At 37.3% G+C, this 25,128-nt stretch overlaps 1 protein-coding gene across 3 annotated transcripts in view; it reads right to left on the bottom strand.

The window, feature by feature from the left end:
* Positions 1 to 3,693: 3,693 nt before the first annotated feature.
* Positions 3,694 to 25,128, bottom strand: part of LOC111849945 (SET-binding protein-like) — a 56,076-nt gene continuing 34,641 nt past the window's right edge. For all 3 annotated transcript variants that reach the window (XM_023823296.2, XM_023823297.2, XM_023823298.2), the window contains 2 exons: positions 10,911 to 14,148; positions 3,694 to 9,172 (listed from right to left, as the gene is read on the bottom strand). In XM_023823296.2, coding sequence (XP_023679064.1) covers positions 8,652 to 9,172; positions 10,911 to 14,148 — 3,759 coding nt within the window. In that variant the 3' untranslated portion in view covers positions 3,694 to 8,651. The remainder of the gene's footprint in view (positions 9,173 to 10,910; positions 14,149 to 25,128) is intronic.

Below are 25,128 nucleotides of genomic sequence, written 5' to 3'. Positions count from 1 at the left end.
CACTGTTACTCATGGAAATAAGACAGATTGCACTGTGTTTCTCAGGGCAGTTGAAACAATTAATACTAAGCAAACTGTTGATTTATTACACATGAGATTTATACTTGGGTAAAGCCTTGCAGTGTAAACACAATGTGCAATAAAATGGAGCACATGCTTACACTTATGGCATGGGTGTGTTACGTACAATGTTCTTATTTAAAAAATTATAGCACTTTAGTCTTATTTTTGGCTTTATCGCAAATTGCTCTGGTTTTTATTGGAAGCTATTTGTGAGTCATAGATCAAGGTTGACACGTCTGAGTCACCCCAGTCTGTTTTTTCGGTGTAAGATGAGTGCATTAGCATACTCCCACTTCCATTTTTTAACTAATTTCGCACAGATGAGCTGCAATAAAAGCAACATACACATGTAAATGATGGTAAACTGTTGAATTTAATAGATGAACATAATAGATTTTCAACTACAAAATAATGGCCTGAAAACATTTAGTAAAAAATGTATGCTTTCAGACTTGGCTTGCACTGTATTGTATTACCATCTAAAAATGGTTTAACAACAACCCCCAACCACAGCCGCTGGAAGCTTGGTAAACCCCAAAGCCTACAGCTTTATTAGGCATCTCTTTCCCTCCCCAAAAACCTGATGTCTACAGAAAGCACAGAAAATGATGTCTGTAGGTTGATATGGCTGGACTGCATGGACTGATTTAGTTTTATATCTGACAAGTTGTTTTTCTTTGTTAAGAATTTCAGTTTGGAGAAATTGGACCAGCTTCGCTTTTCCGTGACTGTTTTTCTTTATAGCCTTGAGGGAATTACACCACATTACATCATCAAAAGACACTTTAAACAGATTTTTTATTATTTGTTTATAAGGAGTGAGATCAAATTTTAGATCTGATCTGGTCTTTTGGTGTTTTTATAAGACTTGAGATTTTCCTTTTCCTTTAAAAGGATTATGCAGAACAAAGATGTTCTGTCTTTAATTAACTTACATATTATTTGGATTTTTTCAGTTATCATAAGCACTATACTTTTAATATAGGGTCCTACCCAGTAACAAAGCTAGAGAATCTAAAATTCATGTTATGTGGGGTAGAAATGGAGGGGTTAGGAAATGAATAAAGAAGAATGAAAAATCACACAATCAATTTGTACAGATAGAAGGTGTCTGTTGGGGCCTTAAAATACTTAAGTATATTTTGATTCATTCCAAGCATTGGGGTAAAACCTTTAAATGTTATTACTTTGTACACCTAGCTCTGCTGAACAGAAATATACTAAACATTTTCACATTTCAGTTTTTATTAAATTTTTATTTATATTTCCTTAATTGCATCCATTATGCATGCATATCAATTATGCAATGCAGTGTACCAGTAGGGGGCGTACAATTGTTAAATATATAATTATATATACAAAATAATTTTTATACGCATTTGTAAGGTAAACATTGATTAGACTAACAGCATCAGTGAATAACATACAGCAGGATTTTAGGGGCATAGTGCTCATTTTAAGTTATCGAGCAAAAAAAAATTATCTTCTAATTTTAGCATATTGAAGTTTTTGAATACATATTTATTTATCATAAGATAAATCCACCTTTTGCTATCCAGCAGGACTGTCAGGGTAGCTGGAGCGTTCCTCATCACAGACACTTTTCCTCTTCACAGTTTACACTGTGACACATACAGGACAGGCACATACCCTGCGGCAAGCAACCAGTAACCTTATGATTTTACCATAAAATAAGCAAAAATCCATACAACTGCTTACCCTAGGCAGGGTTGTGGCAAGCCTGGGGTCTGTCCCAGGAAACGCGGGCTGTGATGCCGGGGATCCCCTGGGTGAGATGGCACACAATTTAAAGACACCTTAGCGGCATGTCTTTGGACTGAAACCAAACTGCCCAGAGAAGAACACCCCAAACACAAAATCAGTCATTTGCATCTTATAATCAGTCATTTGCATCTTATTCCTTAAAAACCTATTGAACTTATGAACTTACTGCTTGACCACAAATCTACTAGGGTCCAAGTAGCTAGCTTTCTTATCAATTTTAAAACTACTATGAAGAGCTATTATTTATTTTAATAGTCCAGTTATTTTATGAATAAAAATGTATATACACAAATCATGCATTTATTCAAACATATAAGTAGCTAAAAATAAATAATTTATTAATAGAATGAGAGCTACTAATAGTATTAAAAGCAACACTCTCCAGTGCAAATGGTGATGTGCTAGTTGGCTGAGAGCAAGGAAACAGTCCCTGCAGAGACACTGCCAAGGAGCATATTGGCAGTTCACTAAGTTGCCATGGCAACAGGAGTTTACAAAGTGGAACCAGCCTATAGTTAGAGTCCCACTTAACCTCAAACAACCACTTGTGTGGAAGTTGTCTAAGCCATTTTAGGTGCACAGCACAACAGTTAGACAACATGCTGTGACTGCAGGATCAATGAGTAAGTTATCCTTTGATCAGTCCCTCAGTTAGTAAATAAATAAGTCAAGTGACATTAGTAACTGTTCTGTGCTAGAAATCTCATACTCCTGTGGAGTTATAACACTTCATTTATGGCTGACAAGGAGCCCTCATGCAGTATATTCCTATCAGTCTAATCCATGACACTGAGGTTTGGTTACATATAAATGTGAATGCCATGTGTTATAGCTCATCAATACCATTTATAACACATTTGTAACACATTCATACTTTTCATGTGGTAGGAATTACCATTATGATTGCTTGTGGTGTATGTGGGAAGTGTCATCAACATATATTCTTAGGTATTCTTTTTACCTCAGTGAAACAGAAAATGATAGCAAGCCATATTGTAAAAGACTGAGCAGAACATAAATGTTAAATTTTTTGAATTAATTGTAGTAGTTTTGATTTTAAAATAAATATCACAATAATTTTCTTCCTCGTTTCTTTAAAGGTTCCAGTAATTTTAGAGCTGACTGTACTGTATATAGTGTTATAAGATAAGTTAATAACTAGTATAAACCTAGGACTGGAACCTAGGATTGCGAGCTGGTTCACTGGGTAACACTGTAGCTCCACACTCCTAGGCCTGGGCTGCAATCCTGTCTGTGGGCTCCCTCTGGGTTTCCCCTACAGCTCAAGGAGATGCAGTTAGGAGTTACTGTCCTAACATGAATGTTCATCTTGTGCCCTATGCTGCCTGGGATAGGCTGCAGGTTGCCCAATGACCCCATCCAGGCTAAATGGTTGGAGAAGAGGCAGATCTGATTGGTTTAGTTTAACTCCTTGTTTCTGACTACATCAAAGTGGTTTTTGAGTCTGCTATGACTGCCATGATTCACTCAATTTGAAATAATAAGCCATGTATGAAAACAGCCTTTCAGTCATATCTTATTTTGCAGAAAGTAAAACTACGAGAAGACATTTAGAGATTTAAATGATTTAAAAGTATGTAAATTTTAACAAACAATATCCCTATTTATAGCCAACTACTTGGTATTGTAATATTGGTGAACTACAATGGACAAATGTAATTTCAATGATAAGACATGATCTAAAGTGATCCATTTGTAATACATAACTGGGTGTAGATTTTGTTATAAAACAGTTTAACTAGCAGGGTAACAATGTATGCATGGAACCATGGACAAAACATTTCACTATATGATATTCAGAAACATTATTAAACAATGCAGACGTTTTGTGAACTGACAACCCATACATTTTATTCTTAATGCCATTGTTGTGGTAATACGAATAATAATAAGACAGTAAATACCATGAATCTGTTTATGAAACATTGTTAGCACAGTAAAATAACACATAACTTTGTATTCAGTTGTGGATGAGTGTTTTTTTTATTCCCACACATAAAACAAAACCTGATAGCAGAAAGATTTTTCATTAGAATAAACAAAGGAGTAAGACTGAAAACAGGACCTAAACTTGCAAATACCCATTTTAACAAATACGTACCTATATATAGATAAATTCTGTCCAAATTACCTGACCATACTTTGTCATATTTGTCATAGTGAAACCAGATTATCAGATACATACATTTATTGTTTGTTAGTGTCTGCTATTGGAATATCCATAGAATATAGAAAAATGCTTTATGAATTAAAATGTATTACTTACAAAGTATAAAATAATATACAAATGTTTCTACATGTTTAAAATACAAACTTACTGCTTGTTCAAAATGTACAAACATACAATCAAGTGACATGCAAAGAAACAATACAATAAAAAACTATGTATACAAAAAGAAAGAATGCCATTGTGGTTCAAAACTCACACTGTGCCCTTGCAACTTACATCCATACATATATATTTTATTCTAGCAGATACTTCATTTGAACATTACCATTATAAAATTATCGTTTTCAATGTATAAAATTTAAAACACATAATTATGCAATCTGCGTAGTTTTTTTTTTTATTCTTTAATTTTTTTCTAGTTAGGTTATATTTCTCTATCATGTAATGCCAATAGATTCCAATAGACAGATTATGTCCCATTAACCTGAACATGCTTTGTCAAAGCGAAACCAGATTATCAGTTACAGTAGCAAAAACACATTTCATAATGTCAAGGCACCAGTATGTTGGCTGGTATATTAAATTACCGGGTATTTTACATCTTACCAAAATGTCAACCATCAAGCTGCAACCTCACAGAACCATCAATTTTGCGTGCATCATTATCTTAAACAGGAATCCACAACAATGACAGAATATTTACACTCCAGGTAAGAATGGCACATTTAGGGTCATGTAGATTTACAAGTTTCTATTGCAGTAACAACTAAAGGTACTGACTGTGAATTCGTGGTATGGTTAACTGTTTGCTGAGGGAAAAATAAACACAAAGTAACTTTGGCCCCAAACGGCATTCAGCTCACAACATTTAGAATTTTAAGCTAAGTGACGCCTGCATGGAACAACGAACTTCTTGGTCCAAGATATCATATAACCACAGTTTGACTCAATGCAGTTGGATCCATTTCATCCAAAATATTTACAACAGACATTTGGTAAATAAATATATAAATTAAGGCTGTGCTATTATTGCACGGATCACTACTTTGTGCAATTTACAAGTTGCTGTTTTTATGGCAATCGTTTCACATTAAATTCTTTTATCCCTGTTTTCAAAACCATAAAATTGTATGCTCACTTTAGAAGGAACATTACATTCACAAAATGGTTTATTTTAATTTTCTGTCGATAAATTTAATGCACAGTTGAACATATTTAATTTATTACTATCTGGAATAAAAATATTTGTGTGTAAAAACAAAAATAGTGTACAAGAAATTTTTGTAGTTTAATAAGTAAAAGTTTACGTTGGTATAGAAATATAATGCTTAAATATAATGAGACTGAATTTTTCATGTACACAATGGCGTTGGGAAAAAAAAAGAATTTATGCACAAATGCAAATGGGTTGTGGAATTCTGTCTATAATGATACAACTAGAATGTAGCAACCAAGAATTCCATTATAGGCGTAGCTAAAACAGAGGTTCTTGGTTTCTTTACTATGTTTCCCATATAGTTCCTAAATATGGGTCAGTCTCCTAAATGCATTGCAGCGTTAAGATCACCTAATACTTAAAAAGTGCTTTCCAAAGAATGGCTAGAGTGGCTCCAGAAATATACTGTAGATCTATGAATTTATACTTTCAAATGCCTATGCAATTTTCACACATTTCTTATCTAGACAACTGAAATTAAAATAAATGAACAATGAGGCAATTATACAGGCAGTATTGAAAAAAGGCAATGTAATGTAATGTAACACTGATCAAACAGTAAATGCATGTCACTTTCACATCAGGAAATAGATTCTATGACCATTTTGAAAATCCAGAAGCAGAAAAAAAACAACTCATTAAAATTAGAATATATTTGTCAAGAAAATGAATGAAAAAACACATATATTATGAAGTTAAAAGCACCTAAAACTATTGTATATTGTACACAATAGCTGTTTGCCCAAGATAAACAGTATACAAAACAATAAATGAACACAAGGCACGTTAACAAATGCTTCTATAATGAGATGGCCCTTAAAGGACAGCTTACAACAAATATATTGCCTAGCTATGTCAGCGGTTTGCTACTTTCCAGGTACGAGTCTTTACATATCAGGAATGTTTCCCAAAACTAAAGAATTTATATTGTTTACTGTAATAATAAGGAAAAAATCCACACATAAATTAAACTTCTGCACATATTTGAAACAGACCAGAATTTCCTGCTTCCTTCAGTTGTAAATGATTGCCTTTATGGCCTAAATATGCAGGCTGATTATTTAGGTAAGTGGGACAGAATATACAGTTAAGTACACAGGGCAAGGTCTTTTTTTAAACACTTTTGCCCATAATTTTGCATTAGCATTGAATTTTCCTGTTCAGTGTGATCTCATTCAAAGATTTTTGATGAATGACCAGAAGTGCTTCTCGAGACATGTAAATAACACAAAGCATTGTTTTGACATATCAGAGTCAGGACTTCAGACTTAAAATATCTTAGTATATTTTTGCATAATATGTCTATATTATCAATACACCTTTTCGACCTTTGAAATATTAAAAGTAATTTTTCAGCAAAAAATGTAAACATTTTAGATTCAAGTTACTTCGTTTTTGGCCATACCGAATTGGGAAAGTTACAATATTTGTGAAACAAATATGTAGGTGTTCGTAAAATCCTTTTAGCTAGGTTTGTTTCAATTGCGTGATGCTGTCTTGACAGTCTTATATTCCAAGAACCACCAAAAACAGTCACAATATTGATTACTCTAAAAAAGCATTTTAATTTTGAGAACTACACTTTCATTTAACCAAAATGAACGTAATTCCAAAATAGCGATAAAATGACAATAATCTGTTTGTATACATACATATATCTATGCTTCCTGTACAAAAAATGACTGAACTTGGCTAATATACAAAACTGCATACAGTACAAATGACCACTAGACACTTTATTCAAATACCAATATTCTGTTTTATGAGGCTTGTGTCATTGTGGATTATTATGATTATGAATTATAATCAGAGTCTGGAATTTTCTCCTGACCATATGGTCATCAAGGTTGTCAAGATACACGTGCCTTATGTTATTAAGGGCCTGATTAGTACATATTTCTCTTGGAAAAAGTGGATGACTCAATTTGTTTTCCCACCAAGAAGAATGTTTTAATCTGGGAAGAAATTCCAACATCCAGATACTCTGCTAAAGGTATCTTTCCTAATGCTGACAGTGTGTCTATTCAGATTGACTGATGAGTCTACAGATGCATAATTTGCTTTTCTAAAACAAAAGGATACTAAAGATGCTGTATACCAGGGTTGGGGCTATTCTCCAATGCATTCATCAATTCCAGTCCAAATCAGAAAATGGAACTGGAGTTGGAATTTAAATCTCCCTGAAATTTGATTTCAATTCCAATTCTGTTCTCCATAGTTTTTTTTTTCCAATCCCAACTCAAGTTTCATTTCCTGATTTGGACTGGAATTGATGAATGCATTCCAGAATGGCTCCAACCCTGCTATATACAGACCATACATATGCAGACTATATAAGACCTTTTCCCTTTTTCTCCTGCCCATGCAACCCACTTGCTAGCAGATTTGTTTGCTTGCAACACATTTAAGATTATTTTACATGTTTATGTTTTGTTTAAATCCTGTTTTTATCATGTTATCTACCAATTCACTATTCACAAATGTAGACATTCTGACTCTTCTTAGGTACTTGATTGAGCATACTCCATCAATGCACCGATGGTGGAGGGGGAGACTCAAGAAATCATGAATAAATATGGGCTCAAATTATTATACGAGTATTACTTTTATTCAATTGCTCAAGCGATGCTTCATTATTAACATGCCTTTGAAATGTTCTAGGAATATCTCAACATTAGGACAAACACATGCTAAGCATGTGTCAAACTAAATGCACAAAATAAGCCCAACTGACTGGAGTCTGAGCTGGTACCAGGCCATCACAGTCCATTGTATGAAAAAGGCACAGTGAAATGCAAAGACAGATATGTTATTCCAACAGTTATTTAAAAGTCTGCAGACCCGCGCCCCATGGGTCAATATCATTTCTCCTAATGTAGTTATGAACATTTGAAACGAACTAAAACTAATAGCAAAAAAGTGACTATAAAGACTCAAACTGCAATACTGACTATCGACTGCCCTTAATAATAAATAATGAAAAATGTTAATGCAGACAAACAAAAAATGTTCAATTTATATACATTCCTATATGTTCTAATGACAGATATGGATTAAAATAAATGAGAGGGGAATGATTATTGTCCTATATCTTTATAATAAACGGATTGTGCTTTAATTAAAATCCATGAGAAACAAAAGATGGTTATACTCTAAGAACAAACGAACAATAGTCTATATACAGTTGCTGGTAAAGGTGTGGCCAAACCACAGTTCTAAACAAGATGATAATAACAGGACTTTACATGATGCTACAGCTGACATGGTAGAATCGATATGAGAACTGCACAATGCCTGCTCAATTTAAACAGGTTTCACTTCAAGGACTGCCTGTATCTGCCTTGAATCTTCCAAATACATTTAGATAATATTAACAGGCTAAAGTGCTGGGACAGTTCAGGGTGTGAAGTGCAGTGATAAATGACTGGATGGCAGGCTGCAGAGGTTGGCTCGCTTCTTCCCTGTGGAGAAGCCCGCTTCCTTCTCGCTTCCTTGACACCATCGGAGCCGCTTGGCTTGAACTTCCTCCCAGGGATCCTCAGGCTGACCCGGCTGTGGCTGAATCTTCAGACGACCCGTACGAACCACAGAGTCAATGGTGTCTTGGCTGAAGAACTCAGGCTGCTGGCGAAGGCACTTCTTCCCTGGGAGGTCTACACATTTCTCCAGCACTGGCATTTGACGCACAGGCTCCTCATCAATCAGCGAAGGCTGCTTCCTGGGTCGCCCTCGCCTCTGCTTCACTACGTTGTTGCCAGTCTTGGCTTGTCTTTGGAGCCGTTTGGCCTTCAGGATTTTGTTAACATGATCCAAATTCTTTTTGGTAGAGAGAATCTTGCAAGCATTTCTCATGCTGCAGTGAATCTCCTCATTTCTTTTTCGGTTAAATGTTTTCTTCATTGGAGCACTGTGGATTTCTGAGGAAAGAGAAATAAACATGGTTTAAGATCATACACCTAAAGTTATTGTTAAAGGAATATTTTAGTATATTCAGCAAAGAGTACTTTTTATATTATAAATGTGACCCTGCACAGAAGCGGATATAGAAAATGGATGGATGGATTATATGCCTGTATGGTAAAATGAGGGGAATGATTATTGTCCTATATCTTTATAATAAACGTATACACATATACACTTTTAAAAAGATGGATTTAAAATGATTGATTAGATGTAATTCCAAGCAGACCTGTATTTTTTGATTTCCGTTTTTGAGGGAAGATGGAATTATCTTTGCCATAAATGATAATTACGTCTGTGAACTTAATTTAATGTTTGTCTGAACATTGATTATGTATGGCTGTATACGTGCTTAAGAATACAATTAGTACAATTTCAACAATATATTCTGAAGGGATGAAGAATTCTTCAAGGATAAAGAATTCAGCAAAAGACAAAACACTTACACAGCATTTGGAAAAGAAAATCTAAGCTCACATAATTAAACACTACGAGCCCCATCTGATTATAATCAGTTATTGCTACATATCTTGAATTTCCATTTATATGCAGACCATAAAATATGGCATCGGTCCTAGGATATGTAGATAATTTACTGCTTTCAACTCTATTCTGGAGTCTTGGAAAGTAGCCTGGACCTTAAAAGAAAACTACACTCATGCAGGTCTCATGTGGAAAAAAGTTATAGTCTGTGGCTGTCCAAAAGAATACAGGAGAACGTATCATTTCGCTTCAGATGTTTGTAAAATGCTTTTAGAGATTACAGATTTTTTTCTGGGATAAGGTAGTGGGAAACGGACAAAACAGAAGCATATTAGAAACACAACAAAGGTCTAAATTTTTAATTTGTATTATTTTTTCCTGAGTGTTAATTGGACACACATAAGGTGGACCTGAACAATCCTTGAACAAATATCAAACAAACCAGAACTGTAAAACTAAAGTGTGTTCTTAAAATCTATTAATACTGTCATAAACAACACTCATTGTATATGAAATCGATCCAAAATTCAAGGGAAATGGTTTTCAACTACAGAAAGTCGACAGCAGGCTTTCCTTGTTTGATTATAAACATTAAGGCACATCAGTTATAAGGGTATTATTTTATGTGGCCATTGTAAGAGAGCCCTTTGCTGACGGGGCAACTCTGCTGAGACCATTGCAGATGAATTAAAATACAGCAGCATGTCTGGTATTTAATCAACTGAAGTGCTTTGGTGTTACCCGCTCCTTGTCTCTGTTCATTGCCCCCCTACAGGCACTCATATAAAGTTCAAGTCCTTAGTATTTGCTTTCACAGTCCATAATGGAATGGCACCTACCTACATTGAGTTGTTCATCAGGACTCACATTCCATCTTAGATAACTTTGCCTGGCTTATTTATTCTGGGAGCACATTGACTAACTCATCACTTAGCGACGCTTGATGTCCTCTTCTAATATTTTGCACACATCTAGTAGGATGTGTACCTAGTTGGCTTCTTTACAGGTGTATGCTTGTGATGTGTTATCTGCCTTTCTTGTATGTTGATTGGAACAGAATTGTCTGCTAAATAAGTAAATGTAAGCGCTAAAATAACTAAAATTGTGACCGAGTTGGAAGTTCATCACTGTTTTATGCTTTGGCACACAAAGCTCATCAAGTTTGCTTACAGAATCTTTAACTACTTACTATGTGAGTAAGGAGCTCCTTACCTTCCAAAAGAGGAAGTGACAGCTGTGTCCTCTCCCTTTGGCCATTTCTGAATAGGGGACTTTGTTCCGTGTACACACCATGGCTTTCAAGGCTTCGTCTCTTGTTGCTGATACCTTCTCGAGAGAACTGTAGTCTCTCAAACAGGTCTGATGAGAAATCCTGCCTGGACTGTATGCTGTCAGTGTGTCTGCATTTGCTGACACTCTGTATCTCATGCATTGGCTGCCCTGGTTGTTGCGGAAGCTTCCATTGCTTTGACTGTGGAAGAGATGATTTGTAAAAAGTATTTGCTTGAAAGATATTCTGAGAGCTTCTTTGTAGAGTGTGAGTGGTTTCTGGGTTCTGTTGCTTATCTTTTTGTTTAGGGTCATTGTGCTCATTTTCCAGCACCCTGAGCCTTTTACTTATATGGCTCAGAAATGTAGGCTTCATTGTCCTTCTATAAAGCCCTCCCAAGTCTTCATTATGGCAGCTGGAGAGTTGATTTTCATTATGCTTGTGTTTGTGCTTGTGTTTGCGTTTGTGGTGTCGGACATTGGGCAAGTTATCGGCACCACCTTTAGGAACCATTAACAGTGGCTGGACACTGTCCATTTTTGTGATGGGTAGCTGATGGGTGCCAAATCTGTGTTTGCTACCAGGAGTAAACTTTAGATGAGCTCCAGAATGGAACTGGGATGCTGGGACGACTGGCCTTGAAAAAGGAGGGGTTGTTGTCCCAAAAGTATGAGGAATGTATAAGGGAGCAGGATATTGACCATAGTAGCCTAAGTTCATCATAGTGGTTGCAACAGGCATTGATGTACAAGGCATTGTATAGGGTGCATAGAAATTGCTGCTGGGAAAAGGATAGCCAAATCCATGGATAAATGGTGTTTTTGTTACGAACTCATCGGTTTTGCCTGGCTTACCACGCCGCTTTTTTGATTTCATTTCCAGATTCTTTCGAAACTGATGTAATTGGTCATAAGGAAAACATGGAACGGGATAGTACTGGTCATAATGAATTTGGTAAGTGCTAGGATATAAATTCTCACAATATAACCTATAGCTGTGATGAGAGATATGGAACATCTGGAACTTGCTAATGAGCTCCTCTAGGTCAACTAGAAACTGAAGATCATTGTGCCTTTGAACACCCTTGCGTTTGCGCCAGTGCTTCTGTTTCTTCATATTATCTGGACTAAGAGGAGTTTCTATACTGGGTGCAGTGCCATTCTTATTATGCCAGTGTCCTCTCCTGGATTTGTTGGCACTGTCTGCTGCAACAACCTCAGAGGGCTCAAGGCTACAAAAGTCAAAAGAATATCTTCTTCGGCAAACAGAACCTTTCTCAGCTTGATCAGATGTGCTGTTGTTGTCCGTGCCGATTCCACTATCACTAGGGATTGTCTCCTCGCTGTGTGACTCACTGACAGGAGATAAGGTAACCTCTTTCAGGGAGACCACCTCAGAGAGATGCGAAGGTGAGTTAGTCATAAGTTGAGGAGGAGAACGCTTCCAGTTGCTGGTCTTTGGAGTTTTCATGGGTAATCCACTGACAGCCTGAAGATTTGGCATGGTCCTCACCTCCTGTGTATTGGTCCCTTGATTGAAAAGGTATGATGTACAACCTGTTCCACTAGCACCCACAGTTTGGGCAGAATTCAACTGGATGGCTTTGGGAGAAATTTGCACAAGCGACCATGGTTTGGAAGGCACTGTAATGTTTTCAAATGAGCAAGAGGACAGTTGCTTATTTCTCATTTTGTCCTGGTCACTTTGGACTTGAACCCCAGGCCTTGGCTTCCTACCCCTCTTTTTACCAATATAAATAGTTCCTCGCTTACTTATGTTAATTTGCTTTCCAAGCCTGGCCTCGATTGTTGATGCCACAGTTGAAACGGCATGTGATGTGGGAGCCATGGATTTTAAAAACAGATTGTTCTTATGACATGACAGAATTTCATTTAAGATACGTTTCATTTCAACTGATTTTGTTTTATTAGAAGTGCTTTTGTTTATTTTAGCGACCTTATTTGCCTTCATTTCTTTCACTTGATTGGTATGGGACAAACTATCATGGCCCATCTTAACAAATTTTGCTAAACTTTGCTTCCTCCTCCTTTTCTTTTGTGTATGAGATGTCTCCTTGGTAACTGGATTAACAGGACTGTCAGATGTTTCCTCATGAATGGTCTCAACTGTAAGTAAAGGTTGCTTTTTTGGACGTCCACGGCTCTTCTTAAGAGGGGCGATGACAGTCAAGCTACCCACGTTGGTGTAGAGTGGGCTAGAAGGGGTGATAGGATATGCTGAGGGAAGCTCTGGAGCATTCTGATGACTTGACTCTTTTAATTTTGTACATGACATTTCCTCTGCCTGCAATTTGCGTGATTTCTTGTCTCCCTGTTCATCTGAAGCTGTCCTTGCATTGGACCTCCCTATACCATTTTTCCTCAGCCTGATCTTACTTGTGTTTACCATACCACTCACAGTTCCTGCCATCTTTGTTTCAGGTTTATGATTATCCGTCACCTTTGCGGCCCATGACCCTATCTTGTTCGGTACCTTTGACTCTTTGTCCCTTTTTTTGGCTAACTCAGGGGCTTCTCTTAAGTCTTCAGAGATCACCGCATCTTTTACTGACTGTTGATACTGTCGCCTTCTCCCAGCGTGCCCCTTTGACTCATCAGTTTGCACAGGAGCATACACTGACAGCATTATGCTTTTCTCATTACACTCTGCATCCCCTAAAGACAGCTCAGAATAGTCAGACTCATTAATTCGCCTCTCTTTCACGCTATCTTCAGAGATGCTTTTAGCCATTTTCCCTTCCACAACATCAAAATTATAGGATGAAACTTTTCGCTCATATTTCCTCTTAATATTCCCAAACACTTGCTCAGAAACCTCACGTAAACCTTTATCTTTCTTGTCAGGAGCAAGTCTCATTAGACTGTTGTCTGTTTTCTGAGCTTCCTTTCGTGGAGGACTTGTAGGTATGAATGAGTGGGTTATCTGGCAAGGGCTTCCAGTAACACAGAAACCAGAAGAAGGGTTGCTGGCAACTTTTTTTTGCTGGGATTTAGTATGGGTGTTTATCAAATCTGGCAGAATATTCTCAGCTACATTTGACATCTCTCCTGTAGGTCCAACACCTGTTCTGTTTTCTGGGGAAGAACCTGATGGTGCTTGTGACTTTGTGCTGTCCAGCTGAGGGTCACGTGTGTTTTGATTTAATTTCTTGAGGTCCACCTAGGAGACCAAAACAGAAAAGACATTAATAGAAATAATGTGAATTCTACAAAACAGTAACAACTCAAGAAGTGCTTTACGTTAATGAATGAAATTCTTCCTGAACAAATATGCAAATGAGGCTTTATCATTATGAATAGCATAAAAAAATTATGTTTTTTGTCTTAAACATATGGCCATGATAGGGAGAGGACTTCAACCTCTTCATATATCTTTTCTATACATATATTTTTCCCCAAAGAAGCTGATGTCTGAACTGTTAGAATAAACAAATGAATGTGTCTGCAACCAATTGAACGGGGGATGTGGAGTACTGCTGACCATTAATGACTCCTAGCAACATAATTCATTTCATTAAACATCATGGTAAAAGATAAAAAAAAAATATTTATAATTGGACTAAAGTAATGGATGTCTAAACAAAATTTATTCTAATTAAATATTAAAGATGATCCAAAACTTTAATGAAAACAATATTCATGTAACTCTGTGTTGATAATAAAGTCTAACACTGCAGTGTAACATTAATCAAACTGATAAATAAAAATTAAACTTGACACACATCTCCTGCTCATCTGGCAAAAGGCATTTTAAGGCATTGACTTAACATAATTAAAATACATGGCTTACAAGTATTGCATATCTCCTGATATGACCAGTAATCACTTATGTCATGTCATGTTTTTTTATGAATGATCCAATTGCATTATTCTGTTTTACAGATTATCTTCATTGTAGTGACTGGTTTAGTCTTACCATATTATGAAAGGTGTATTGGGATTATCAGTTGGCTTGTGTTTTTCCACAAAATATTACATTTTAACGTCCATATCAGACATCGGGCAGCTCAGTGGGTACCATTGTTATCTAGGGCTGGGGGTATGAATCTCACCACCAATCTGCAGGTGGAAAGTTTGCATTTTCTCCCCGTGTTCTGGATGTTATCTGTAAATACTACTCTCACAGTCCAATAAAATGCAAATTTGTATGTGTAAAACTGCCCATAATGTGATACCGCATGCGAGAAAAATCCTGTGCATTAAAGTACAGTAAAAGTACCAATGAGAAACAACCTGCAATCCTACTAATCTCAACTTGAGAAAAATGTTAATTTATTTATATGTCATGGAACACAGGTAATGGATCAGACCAAAAAAACAGATTTTATTTTCCCAAAACACCAACCAATACATCTGAAGATAGGCCTATGTGTATTTATAAGAACAAATGCTCAGGCATAAGGCTGAACGATTTATCAATTTCAAATTGAAACTGCAATTTGAAACAACGCTATTAGCAAATGGCAAATGCTGCGATTTACAATATACATTATACAGCATGTCTGACCCAGTGTTTAAAACTATCATGAGAACAGTTTTAGATATAGTTTTATATACATAGTTTTACATATTCATGCCATCCTCCTTGTGTGACAGTCATTCTCAGCAATCAGAAGTGCCGTGCTCCTCATCAGAAATCTTACGGCAAATCTATCATTCCATTATAAACCTAAAATTAGCTACAGAAAAGCATACAGAATACTTATAAAGTAATAACACTGTCACATATATGTAAATGTGTGTGCAGACTTCTCTCAAATTGAAATTCTTAAGCCAGCCAGCTGACCGAAGTTGGCAACCCTGTAAGATGATGCAGCTAAGTGACGGACGGGGCTGACCTTCATTTTAGCAGCAATTATTTTGACATACAGGAATCCTATAAAGTAAATTAAGCAGAATAATTTAAGTTACGTGATAACAAAGACAGGCCAAGCTACTCCGCGTAGCTTAATGGCACATGTCTATGGCTACATTATTTATTTTTCCCTCTTCTTTTAAGATATACTTGCATTGCAGTTGTTCTGTGGTGATATTTACATTTTGCTTTGCAATGTTTACAGACACGGTATTTTCATTCTCCTGTGACAGAAATTATTTAGACCCTCATATGTTATTCACATCTTCCTTCCACCATATTGCAGAGTAATCAAAAAGAAAAATTTTAACTGATGCATTTTATTAATCAAGTAATAGTACCAATGTTTTTAAATGAATTTCAACCTGAACAAGAATACATTACACATTACAACAACAAGTTCGAACAAGTCGTTTTGTTAGTTTGGTTAGTTACTGGAGGGATCAATCTCAATCATAAAGGGACACAGCCTTTCATTTATATTTTTTAGTTAGACGTACATATACTTTTACTTTTTTACTTATGGTAAGCCACTATATACGGCGGCAGGGGCATATCTGGGCATAAATGAAGGGTATATTTGCAAGTCGCACTGGTGCACCTATTTATAAAATTTAGTCGCATTGTCTCCAAAAATGGTCACAAAATGCTACCAAATGGTTGCAACCTGGAATCCCGTGGAGCATCACTGTTGATTTTTTAGCCATTTTTTACACTACACAACTAACAAAAATAACAAACACACACACACACACACACACACACACACACACACACACACACACGAATCAGCTCAGAAGTTGGCCTCTGGGCATATGTTTTTCCTCAGGCCTATATGACGTGCTCAGAAAACATTACGTTAGTCAGCCAATCACCAGCGACTTTAGATCTTTACACAAGTGTGCTGCATGCTTACTACCTCACAGATGCTGAGATTTACTGTTTGTGCGTTGGAATTTGGCACCAAAAGAAAATTAATTTTTCAATCCTGGATACGATTGGAGCATTTTGGTTGGTACCACAAAAGCAATGAAGTTTGGTACCCAGCCCTACACACATGTCATTATCCAACAGTAGATGGTGTACCGAACAATTCGATAATATACCGTGGCCTCAAAACCAAACCGAACCGCTGGCAAACGGTATCGTCACATTCCTGTTAGGTAATGCTTTACATTAATTGCACTTTCATAATGCATTGATTTTGCATTCATAGAACATTCATTGCACCTTCATAATGCATTCATATGCAGCATCCAAGAATAGCTTAACATCTTAATAGCTTTAATGTACATTAGTAACAAACATTATATGATTATACGATTATAATGTTACTTATTATGATACTATGTTTGTCATTAATGTATACTACAGCTGTTAAAGTATGTTAGGATGTTAAGGTATAACATCCTAGTTGCTTATGAATGTTATATGAATGCTTTAAGAATGCATTATATAGGTGCAAATAATGTTTGATGAATGTGTTATAATAACATTACGAAGGTGCAATTAATTACCAAATATTAGAATTCCACTGCCATACCAATTAGGCCTATAGTATCAACTACAGGATTAATGAACGTAAAATTTAGAGAATTTAGCATCCTTTCTCTGAGATCAGATTCATGTTAAATCTCACTTTTGCTTACAGGCAAAGCTTTCTTATGCAGTAACATGTTCATCTGTGCTGTGGCAACAGAAAGGCCAATAAATCTCATGATCTCGCTGTCATTAACCATGTGCAAAAAGAGAAACCATCTAGTTTTCAAAGGCAACTGCACCAGGTCGCTTTGAAAGGACCATCATTTTGTTCATGCAGCCCAGCATTTTGGGTGGCATGGGGTCTCAGTGCATAGCACTGAGAAAAGGTTTGAATCCCACCTCCATTCTGCATGTGTGGAGTTCTCCCTGTGCTGCATGGGTTTCCTCAAGGTACTCCAGTTTTCCTCCCTCAGTCCAAAGGCAATTCAGTGTTTCTAAATTGCCAGGGATAGTATGTATGTATGCATGTATGTATGTATCATGCAATGGCCTTGCATCCTATCCTGAGTGCACCCCAGCCCTGCACCCTAGTGCTGCCTAGGGCAGGGTAGAGCTCCCCTATAACCCCGACCAGGATAAGCAGTTAGAAGTTGAAAGTCCTGTACTTTATACTTAACTAGCATATATATAATGTATAGCATATAGTCCCTTTGAGTTCTCATTCTCTATTTTTGGTAACTGCTAGAGTCCTTTGACTTCCAGTGAAACAAAATGTATTTATTATGGAAATTTTGTCTCCTTTTTTATTTGTAACTGAACAACACTGTGTAACACTTTACATTAATTGCACCTTGTCACATTAATAACAAACATTATATAATAATCATATTATGTTTATTACTAGTGTATATTAAAGCTACTAAGGTATGTTAGGATGTTATGGTATACTTACATGCTGCTTATGAATGTTATATGAATGCATTATGAAGTACACTGAATGTTCTATGAATGCATAATGAATGTGTTATGAAGGTACAGTTAATGTAAAGCGTTGCCCAACAATGTCCTTGAGAATCACCACTGGCACTTTGAAATGTCAAACAATAAATAATTAAAGCTGATAACTGACAAAGCATTTGTCAGCTTTGTAAGAAAATGTATCAAGGATTAAAACAAAAAGAAATGCTGCAAATTGCCTGCATACATGTCAACTTCACTGCGGTGAACACAGGGAGCTGGGTGACGGACAACTTGTACACTTCAGTGAAACCTGTGAGCGATCAAAAAAAGACTCCTTATACAAAAAAGACTCCTTATACAAAAAAGACTCACCCACACACCTTACAAAACGTAACTTTCACCTAGTTTTGATTTCTCAATACAATCATGCTGAGGGATCCACTGATCTGAAAACTCTGACAAATATTGGCGTATTCGTCTATAACCCGGAAATGAACGCAGGGAGGCTGTAGAGGGTGGCTTTAGAGCTGGGCGATATGGCCTAAAAATAAAATCTGATTTTTTCCACAATAAATCCGATTTTCGATTTTAATCGATTTTCCCCTCCCCTACTCAAAATCAAACTACAGATGACAAATAAATGGTTGAAAACAAAGTTTTAACTTTATTTTCTTGTTTTTTTTACTTTAGAGTAAAAGTGCAATCTGACAAGCCAAAAAATATGCTTGTAAGTGAGATGGTAGACCACGCCATTGTAAACACTTTTAGAAACTTATAAAAAACTTTTAGCATGTTAATGAATCCCGGCTTTTCCACAGTATGCATGGGCACCATGTCTTTTGCAATATACATCATATGGCACACAGTTCGAAAACGTGTCCGGGACGGTTGCTTGCTTAACTTCGGATGTTGTGCTGGTGCTGCAGGTATTTTAATTTCGCTGGGAGCGGTGTGTGTCGCTGTGTGCCTGTGCTTCAGGTGCTGGAATAAATATGTCGTGCCGCTCGTCCTTTGGTTGCAACAGTTTTTAAACAGACTTTGCAACGATTGAGGACTTGTTTGGTCTGTGTCCGACAGCGCAAAACCGAACCATTGCCATGTTGTTTGTGAATCCGCTACAGTGTTTGGGTGCGGTGCGCTAATGTACCCGTGAAGAACGGTGCGTCGCATTAGTTCCGCTTTTGGCGCTCGCATGTAAAATAAGTAATAAAATCAATTTTCAAAAAAACACATCGTCATGAACTGTAAATTCGAATTAATCGATAAAATCGATTTATCGCCCACCTCTAGGTGGCGTATATTTTTTCTGCATATTCAGATAAGCCTTTGTAGTAGGTAACGCATGATACTGAAATCAACTTTCCTGTTTGGACTAAGCGCATCACAATTCATGCAATTTACATCTCTCAGCCATGAGAGCCACATAATGGCTAAATACTACATCCGTTCATTACTTATGGCATAATTCAGTGACAGTCGAAACTGGTCTAATTACCACTGCATATACAGCAACTAAACATTTGTCTGAGTATAAATTTAGATGCCTCTTTACATTGCGATATAAAAAAAAAAATAGAAGACCAGTTTCAGTTAATCAAGAGGATAACATCTGGAAGCTCTTCTGTGCTATGATGAAGTACTGCAACTGCCTCTTCTCTATAGAACCATATCAGGGGAACCATATCCGGTCCTGATAATTACAGATTGTAAAAATTAACAGTGAATATTTATCTTGTGCCAACAGTTACTTGATTCAGATTCCTTCCACACTGATGACACGTTCTCTTCGGATTTTCCTAATTAGGCCAGATGCATTTGCCATCATCAATCTCCTATATTCAAATAAGAGCGCTCTTCAGGACTAACCCACTCTCTTTTAAAAATCACAGAGAATGGGTCCTTTGCGCTTTTACAGGTACTTGTCCCTGTCCCCTTGAAAGTAATTACCGGATTAGTGGATTATCTCTGTCTCTCTCCCTCTCACTCTCCATCTCAGCATGCTACAACTTATATAGTCTCAGAGCAGTCACACTTTGCTGTGAAAGAATTCGCAACAAGCTCAGTGCAGAGTTCAGTACAAGCTAGGCAACGTTCACTGGAGGAAGGTGTGTGTATGTGTGTGTCTGTGGTCAAACCACTAACACCGCCTTCCAATCCTTGGTGCAGCATAATTAAATAATAGGCACAGCTGTGATGAATTAAATAGAGATGTTCCACTGTTGGTCTTGCTCACTTAATTTCTGCTTAGAAATGGCACAACCTTCTAAGCTTCTTAATCCTGTAATCCATTGAGTGTACAATCATAGACGTAATGCATGGAGCTTTCCAGGGGCTGTTTTATTTAAATAAAAGGTTCCACAGTGTGCATTTCTGAAAACAATAGAAACAATAATTGTATTATGTTTCCACGTAGTAGATGGTATGAATGTGCCTTTATGCCTTTATGAATGTGGTGGGTTGCATACCAGTATGAAGAACCTTTATGAATGTAATGGGTTGTACGCCAGTATGAAGAACCTGTTTGAGTGTGGTGGGTTGTATGCCAGTATGAAGAACCTGTTTGAGTGTGGTGGGTTGTATGCCAGTATGAAGAACCTGTTTGAGTGTGGTGGGTTGTATGCCAGTATGAAGAACCTGTTTGAGTGTGGTGGGTTGTATGCCAGTATGAAGAACCTGTTTGAGTGTGGTGGGTTGTATGCCAGTATGAAGAACCTATTTGAGTGTGGTGGGTTGTATGCCAGTATGAAGAACCTGTTTGAGTGTGGTGGGTTGTATGCCAGTATGAAGATGCTGTTTGAGTGTGTTGGGTTGTATGCCAGTATGAAGATGCTGTTTGAGTGTGTTGGGTTGTATGCCAGTATGAAGAACCTGTTTGAGTGTGGTGGGTTGTATGCCAGTATGAAGAACCTGTTTGAGTGTGTTGGGTTGTATGCCAGTATGAAGAACCTGTTTGAGTGTGGTGGGTTGTATGCCAGTATGAAGAACCTGTTTGAGTGTGGTGGGTTGTATGCCAGTATGAAGAACCTGTTTGAGTGTGGTGGGTTGTATGCCAGTATGAAGAACCTGTTTGAGTGTGGTGGGTTGTATGCCAGTATGAAGAACCTGTTTGAGTGTGGTGGGTTGTATGCCAGTATGAAGAACCTGTTTGAGTGTGGTGGGTTGTATGCCAGTATGAAGAACCTGTTTGAGTGTGGTGGGTTGTATGCCAGTATGAAGAACCTGTTTGAGTGTGGTGGGTTGTATGCCAGTATGAAGAACCTGTTTGAGTGTGGTGGGTTGTATGCCAGTATGAAGAACCTGTTTGAGTGTGGTGGGTTGTATGCCAGTATGAAGAACCTGTTTGAGTGTGGTGGGTTGTATGCCAGTATCGAGAACCTTTGTGAATGTAAAAGATCGTATTACTTCCTAAAGTGATATATAAGAACATAAGAACATAAGAACTATACAAACGAGAGGAGGCCATTCGGCCCATCGAGCTCGCTTGGGGAGAACTTAACTAATAGCTCAGAGTTGTTAAAATCTTATCTAGCCCTGATTTAAAGGAACCCAAGGATTCAGCTTGCACTACGTTATCAGGAAGACTATTCCATACTCTGACTACACGCTGTGTAAAGAAGTGCTTCCTTAAATCCAGTTTGAAATGTTCTCCCGCTAATTTCCACCTATGGCCACGAGTTCTTGTATTTGAACTAATGCTGAAGTAACTATTCGGTTGAACAGCATCCAAACCTGTTAGAATCTTATAGACCTGGATCATGTCCCCCCTCAGTCTCCTTTGCTTGAGGCTGAACAGATTTAGCTCAAATAACCTTTCCTCGTATGACATTCCTCTAAGACCAGGAATCATTCTTGTGGCCCTACGCTGCACCTTTTCTAAGGCCGCTATGTCCTTTTTAAGATATGGTGACCAAACCTGTACACAATATTCTAGGTGAGGTCTCACCAAGGAATTGTATAATCTTAGCATTACCTCCCTTGACTTAAACTCCACACACCTGGAGATGTACCCCAACATCCTATTGGCCTTTTTTATTGCTTCCCCACACTGGCGAGAATGAGACATGGAAGCATCAACATACACACCAAGGTCTTTCTCATAATCAGCTACCTTTATTTCAGTAGGTCCCATAAAATACCTGTACTTTATATTTCTGCTCCCTACATGGAGTACCTTACATTTGTCTATGTTAAATTTCATCTGCCAGGTGTCAGCCCAGTCACTAATTAAATTAAGATCCCGCTGTAGCTGCTGAGCCGCTAGTTCAGTATCTGCTACACCACCCACCTTGGTGTCATCTGCAAATTTCACCAGTTTACTGTATATATTGGTGTCTATATCATTTATGTAAATTAGGAACAAAAGTGGTCCTAAAATTGAACCCTGCGGTACCCCACTATGAACGCAGGCCCACTGTGACATCGAGCCTCTTATAACTACTCGCTGCTTCCTATCCGTTAACCAGTTATCAATCCAAGTCGCTACAGTTCCTAAAATACCTGTCGCTTTGAGTTTAAGTGAGAGCCTCTTGTGGGGAACAACATCAAAAAAGGTTATATGCTGGAAGGTTATATGCTGGTATCAAGAACCTGCATCAAGACCACTCATCCATTGCTTACAGTAAGTAATACTACACTCCAAATTAAAGTTCAGACTGCTATTATTATACCTATTATTAACAACAATAAATTAAATCAAACAAAATCTGACAAATACAAAAAAACCTTCAGGTATCATGGTATCTGAGGGCACAGATCTACAAAGTGAATGGCACCAGTACAAAGGCGGGTTGCAGAAAGTTCTGAAAGGATTGCGAGGTAGAGTTGGAAATGTAAGCACTTTAAAACCAGCAAGCTCCTATACTGATCCACGATCAGATTTCCCATTGAAACTTATACTTGATATAGGGTCACAACTGAGCTGGCATGGTAAAAATTGGGTCGCGATGCAAAAAAGGTTGCGAACCACTGCCCTAGATCCCATAAGAGAAGTTTAAATACTATTTAAATCTGTTTGGTTGTAACAAATCAAATTAAAAGTGCACGCAAGCATTAGAATGACTAGTTAAGGAATGAAAAGTGGTGGGGTCTGGGGGGGGGGGTAAATTCCAAATCCTTAAACAATTACAGTAGTCTTTCTCTGGGTTTACCATTTCTTCTACCTTACCTAGCTGATCCCTAACACAGCTTTACTCAGCTTTTGTCATGCTGGTATGCCATGTGTTTGTTCTGTAACCAATGGTTACAAATGGCCAGCGCTACATCCAGCCAACTTTCCCCTGGCCTGCCTGCCCCTGAACAGTGTGTAATATCCATTCTGGAAAACACTCTTCCCCCTTCCCCCGCCCCCACATCAGAGTGAGAGAAGCACGAGGCTGCTTCTCTAATTAACTGGCATGTGGGACTGATACCCAGGCTTCGCATATCTTAAGGTCAAACATTCCCCATGGTATTCTCTGTGTAAATCTGATATTTTATATGCATTAGGAGAGCAAATTCACAAGAAATTACATCATATGGTGCAAATCACAACGTGCATGCTGCATAAATTGCACTCCACTGGAAAAGTCTAGTTATGCCAAGGGCAGGACAACAGCACAGCAATGGCGGAGCAATAGGTTAATTAGGATAATGGCCATTTCAATGAGGGGTAGGCTTTTTAAATTGTTTTACCTTTTCAGTTGTTTATGGTTTGCTTGGTTGTAAATTAAATGCTCAGTTTGGTGCAGCTGATGGACCCACTTTAGAGATTTAGAGAGGAAATAAGGGATGATTCCAAATTTCTGCTGCAATTTTTTCCAAAGGAAGGGAAATTTAGCAGAAAAGAGAACAAAACAGCCAATCGTTAAAACAAAAATATAGAAACAATGAAGCAAGCGGCACAAGAAGCAAGTGGCTCTGTGACCAGTACTAAGTGGAATCTCAAAATTGCTTTATATGAGTGTGTGATACACTAGCACTGTCCTTAGTGTGTACCCCTGCTCTGTCTCCTATGCTGCATGGGATGAGCTCCAGACTCCCTGAGAACCAAACCTGAATAAATGGTTAGAAGGTGAAGGAAATAAATTACAATTTGTCCATTATTATTCCTGTCACTAGAGGTCAATCAATCGATCAGTTAGTTTAAAAAAATAAAAAATAAAAAATAAAAAATAAAAAATCGGCATTGGCAGATTAATCAGACTACATGGTGTGTGAGTATGAGTGTGTGTGCGTGTACTTGACACGCAGCCACTCGGAGCACTCGTGCTGTAGGGTGGTTTATCAGCACCTATAGTAGAGAACCTGTGCGACAACCAAAGGTAAGAGTTCTAAATTCCTGCTGCTTAGGCCAGTTTCACTTGATTAATAACACCACCACAAAGCCGATAAGATCTCGGTTTTTAAACATATTGTTTTCTTACTTTTGTCAGAAATTGAATAATAAAATGCCAATGTGTTTAAATTATTGGTATTGTTTTTAATTTTCCATTATTTTAAAATGCTGCATGCCACTGTGTAATTAATATTTAGAGTTAATTTTTGTTATAGTCTGTTATTAATATTAAATAAATATTTAAAGTTGAGCAGTTGTGTTACTCAATTGTTATTTCTCTACTAATACCTAATATCATCCTTTATTTCAGTGAACTACTAATAAATACTCTAAGTACTGTAATAAACTAAAACTGACCATTCTACCTCATATATTATATATAATATTAATAGTAATAGTTATATAATACTAATTACAGCCAAGACTGGAAGCCAAATCAATGTGAAGCATCTTACAGTCACATATTGCAGCAGAGCATCTTAGCACTCCCCAAGAACAAAGTTAAATCAAAATGCATGCATGAAAAGTTT

Source organism: Paramormyrops kingsleyae, chromosome 7, assembly GCF_048594095.1.
Source record: "Paramormyrops kingsleyae isolate MSU_618 chromosome 7, PKINGS_0.4, whole genome shotgun sequence".
NCBI lineage: Eukaryota > Metazoa > Chordata > Actinopteri > Osteoglossiformes > Mormyridae > Paramormyrops > Paramormyrops kingsleyae.
Note: the sequence above shows the minus strand (reverse complement) of the source record. Positions and strands in the feature narration are given on the sequence as shown.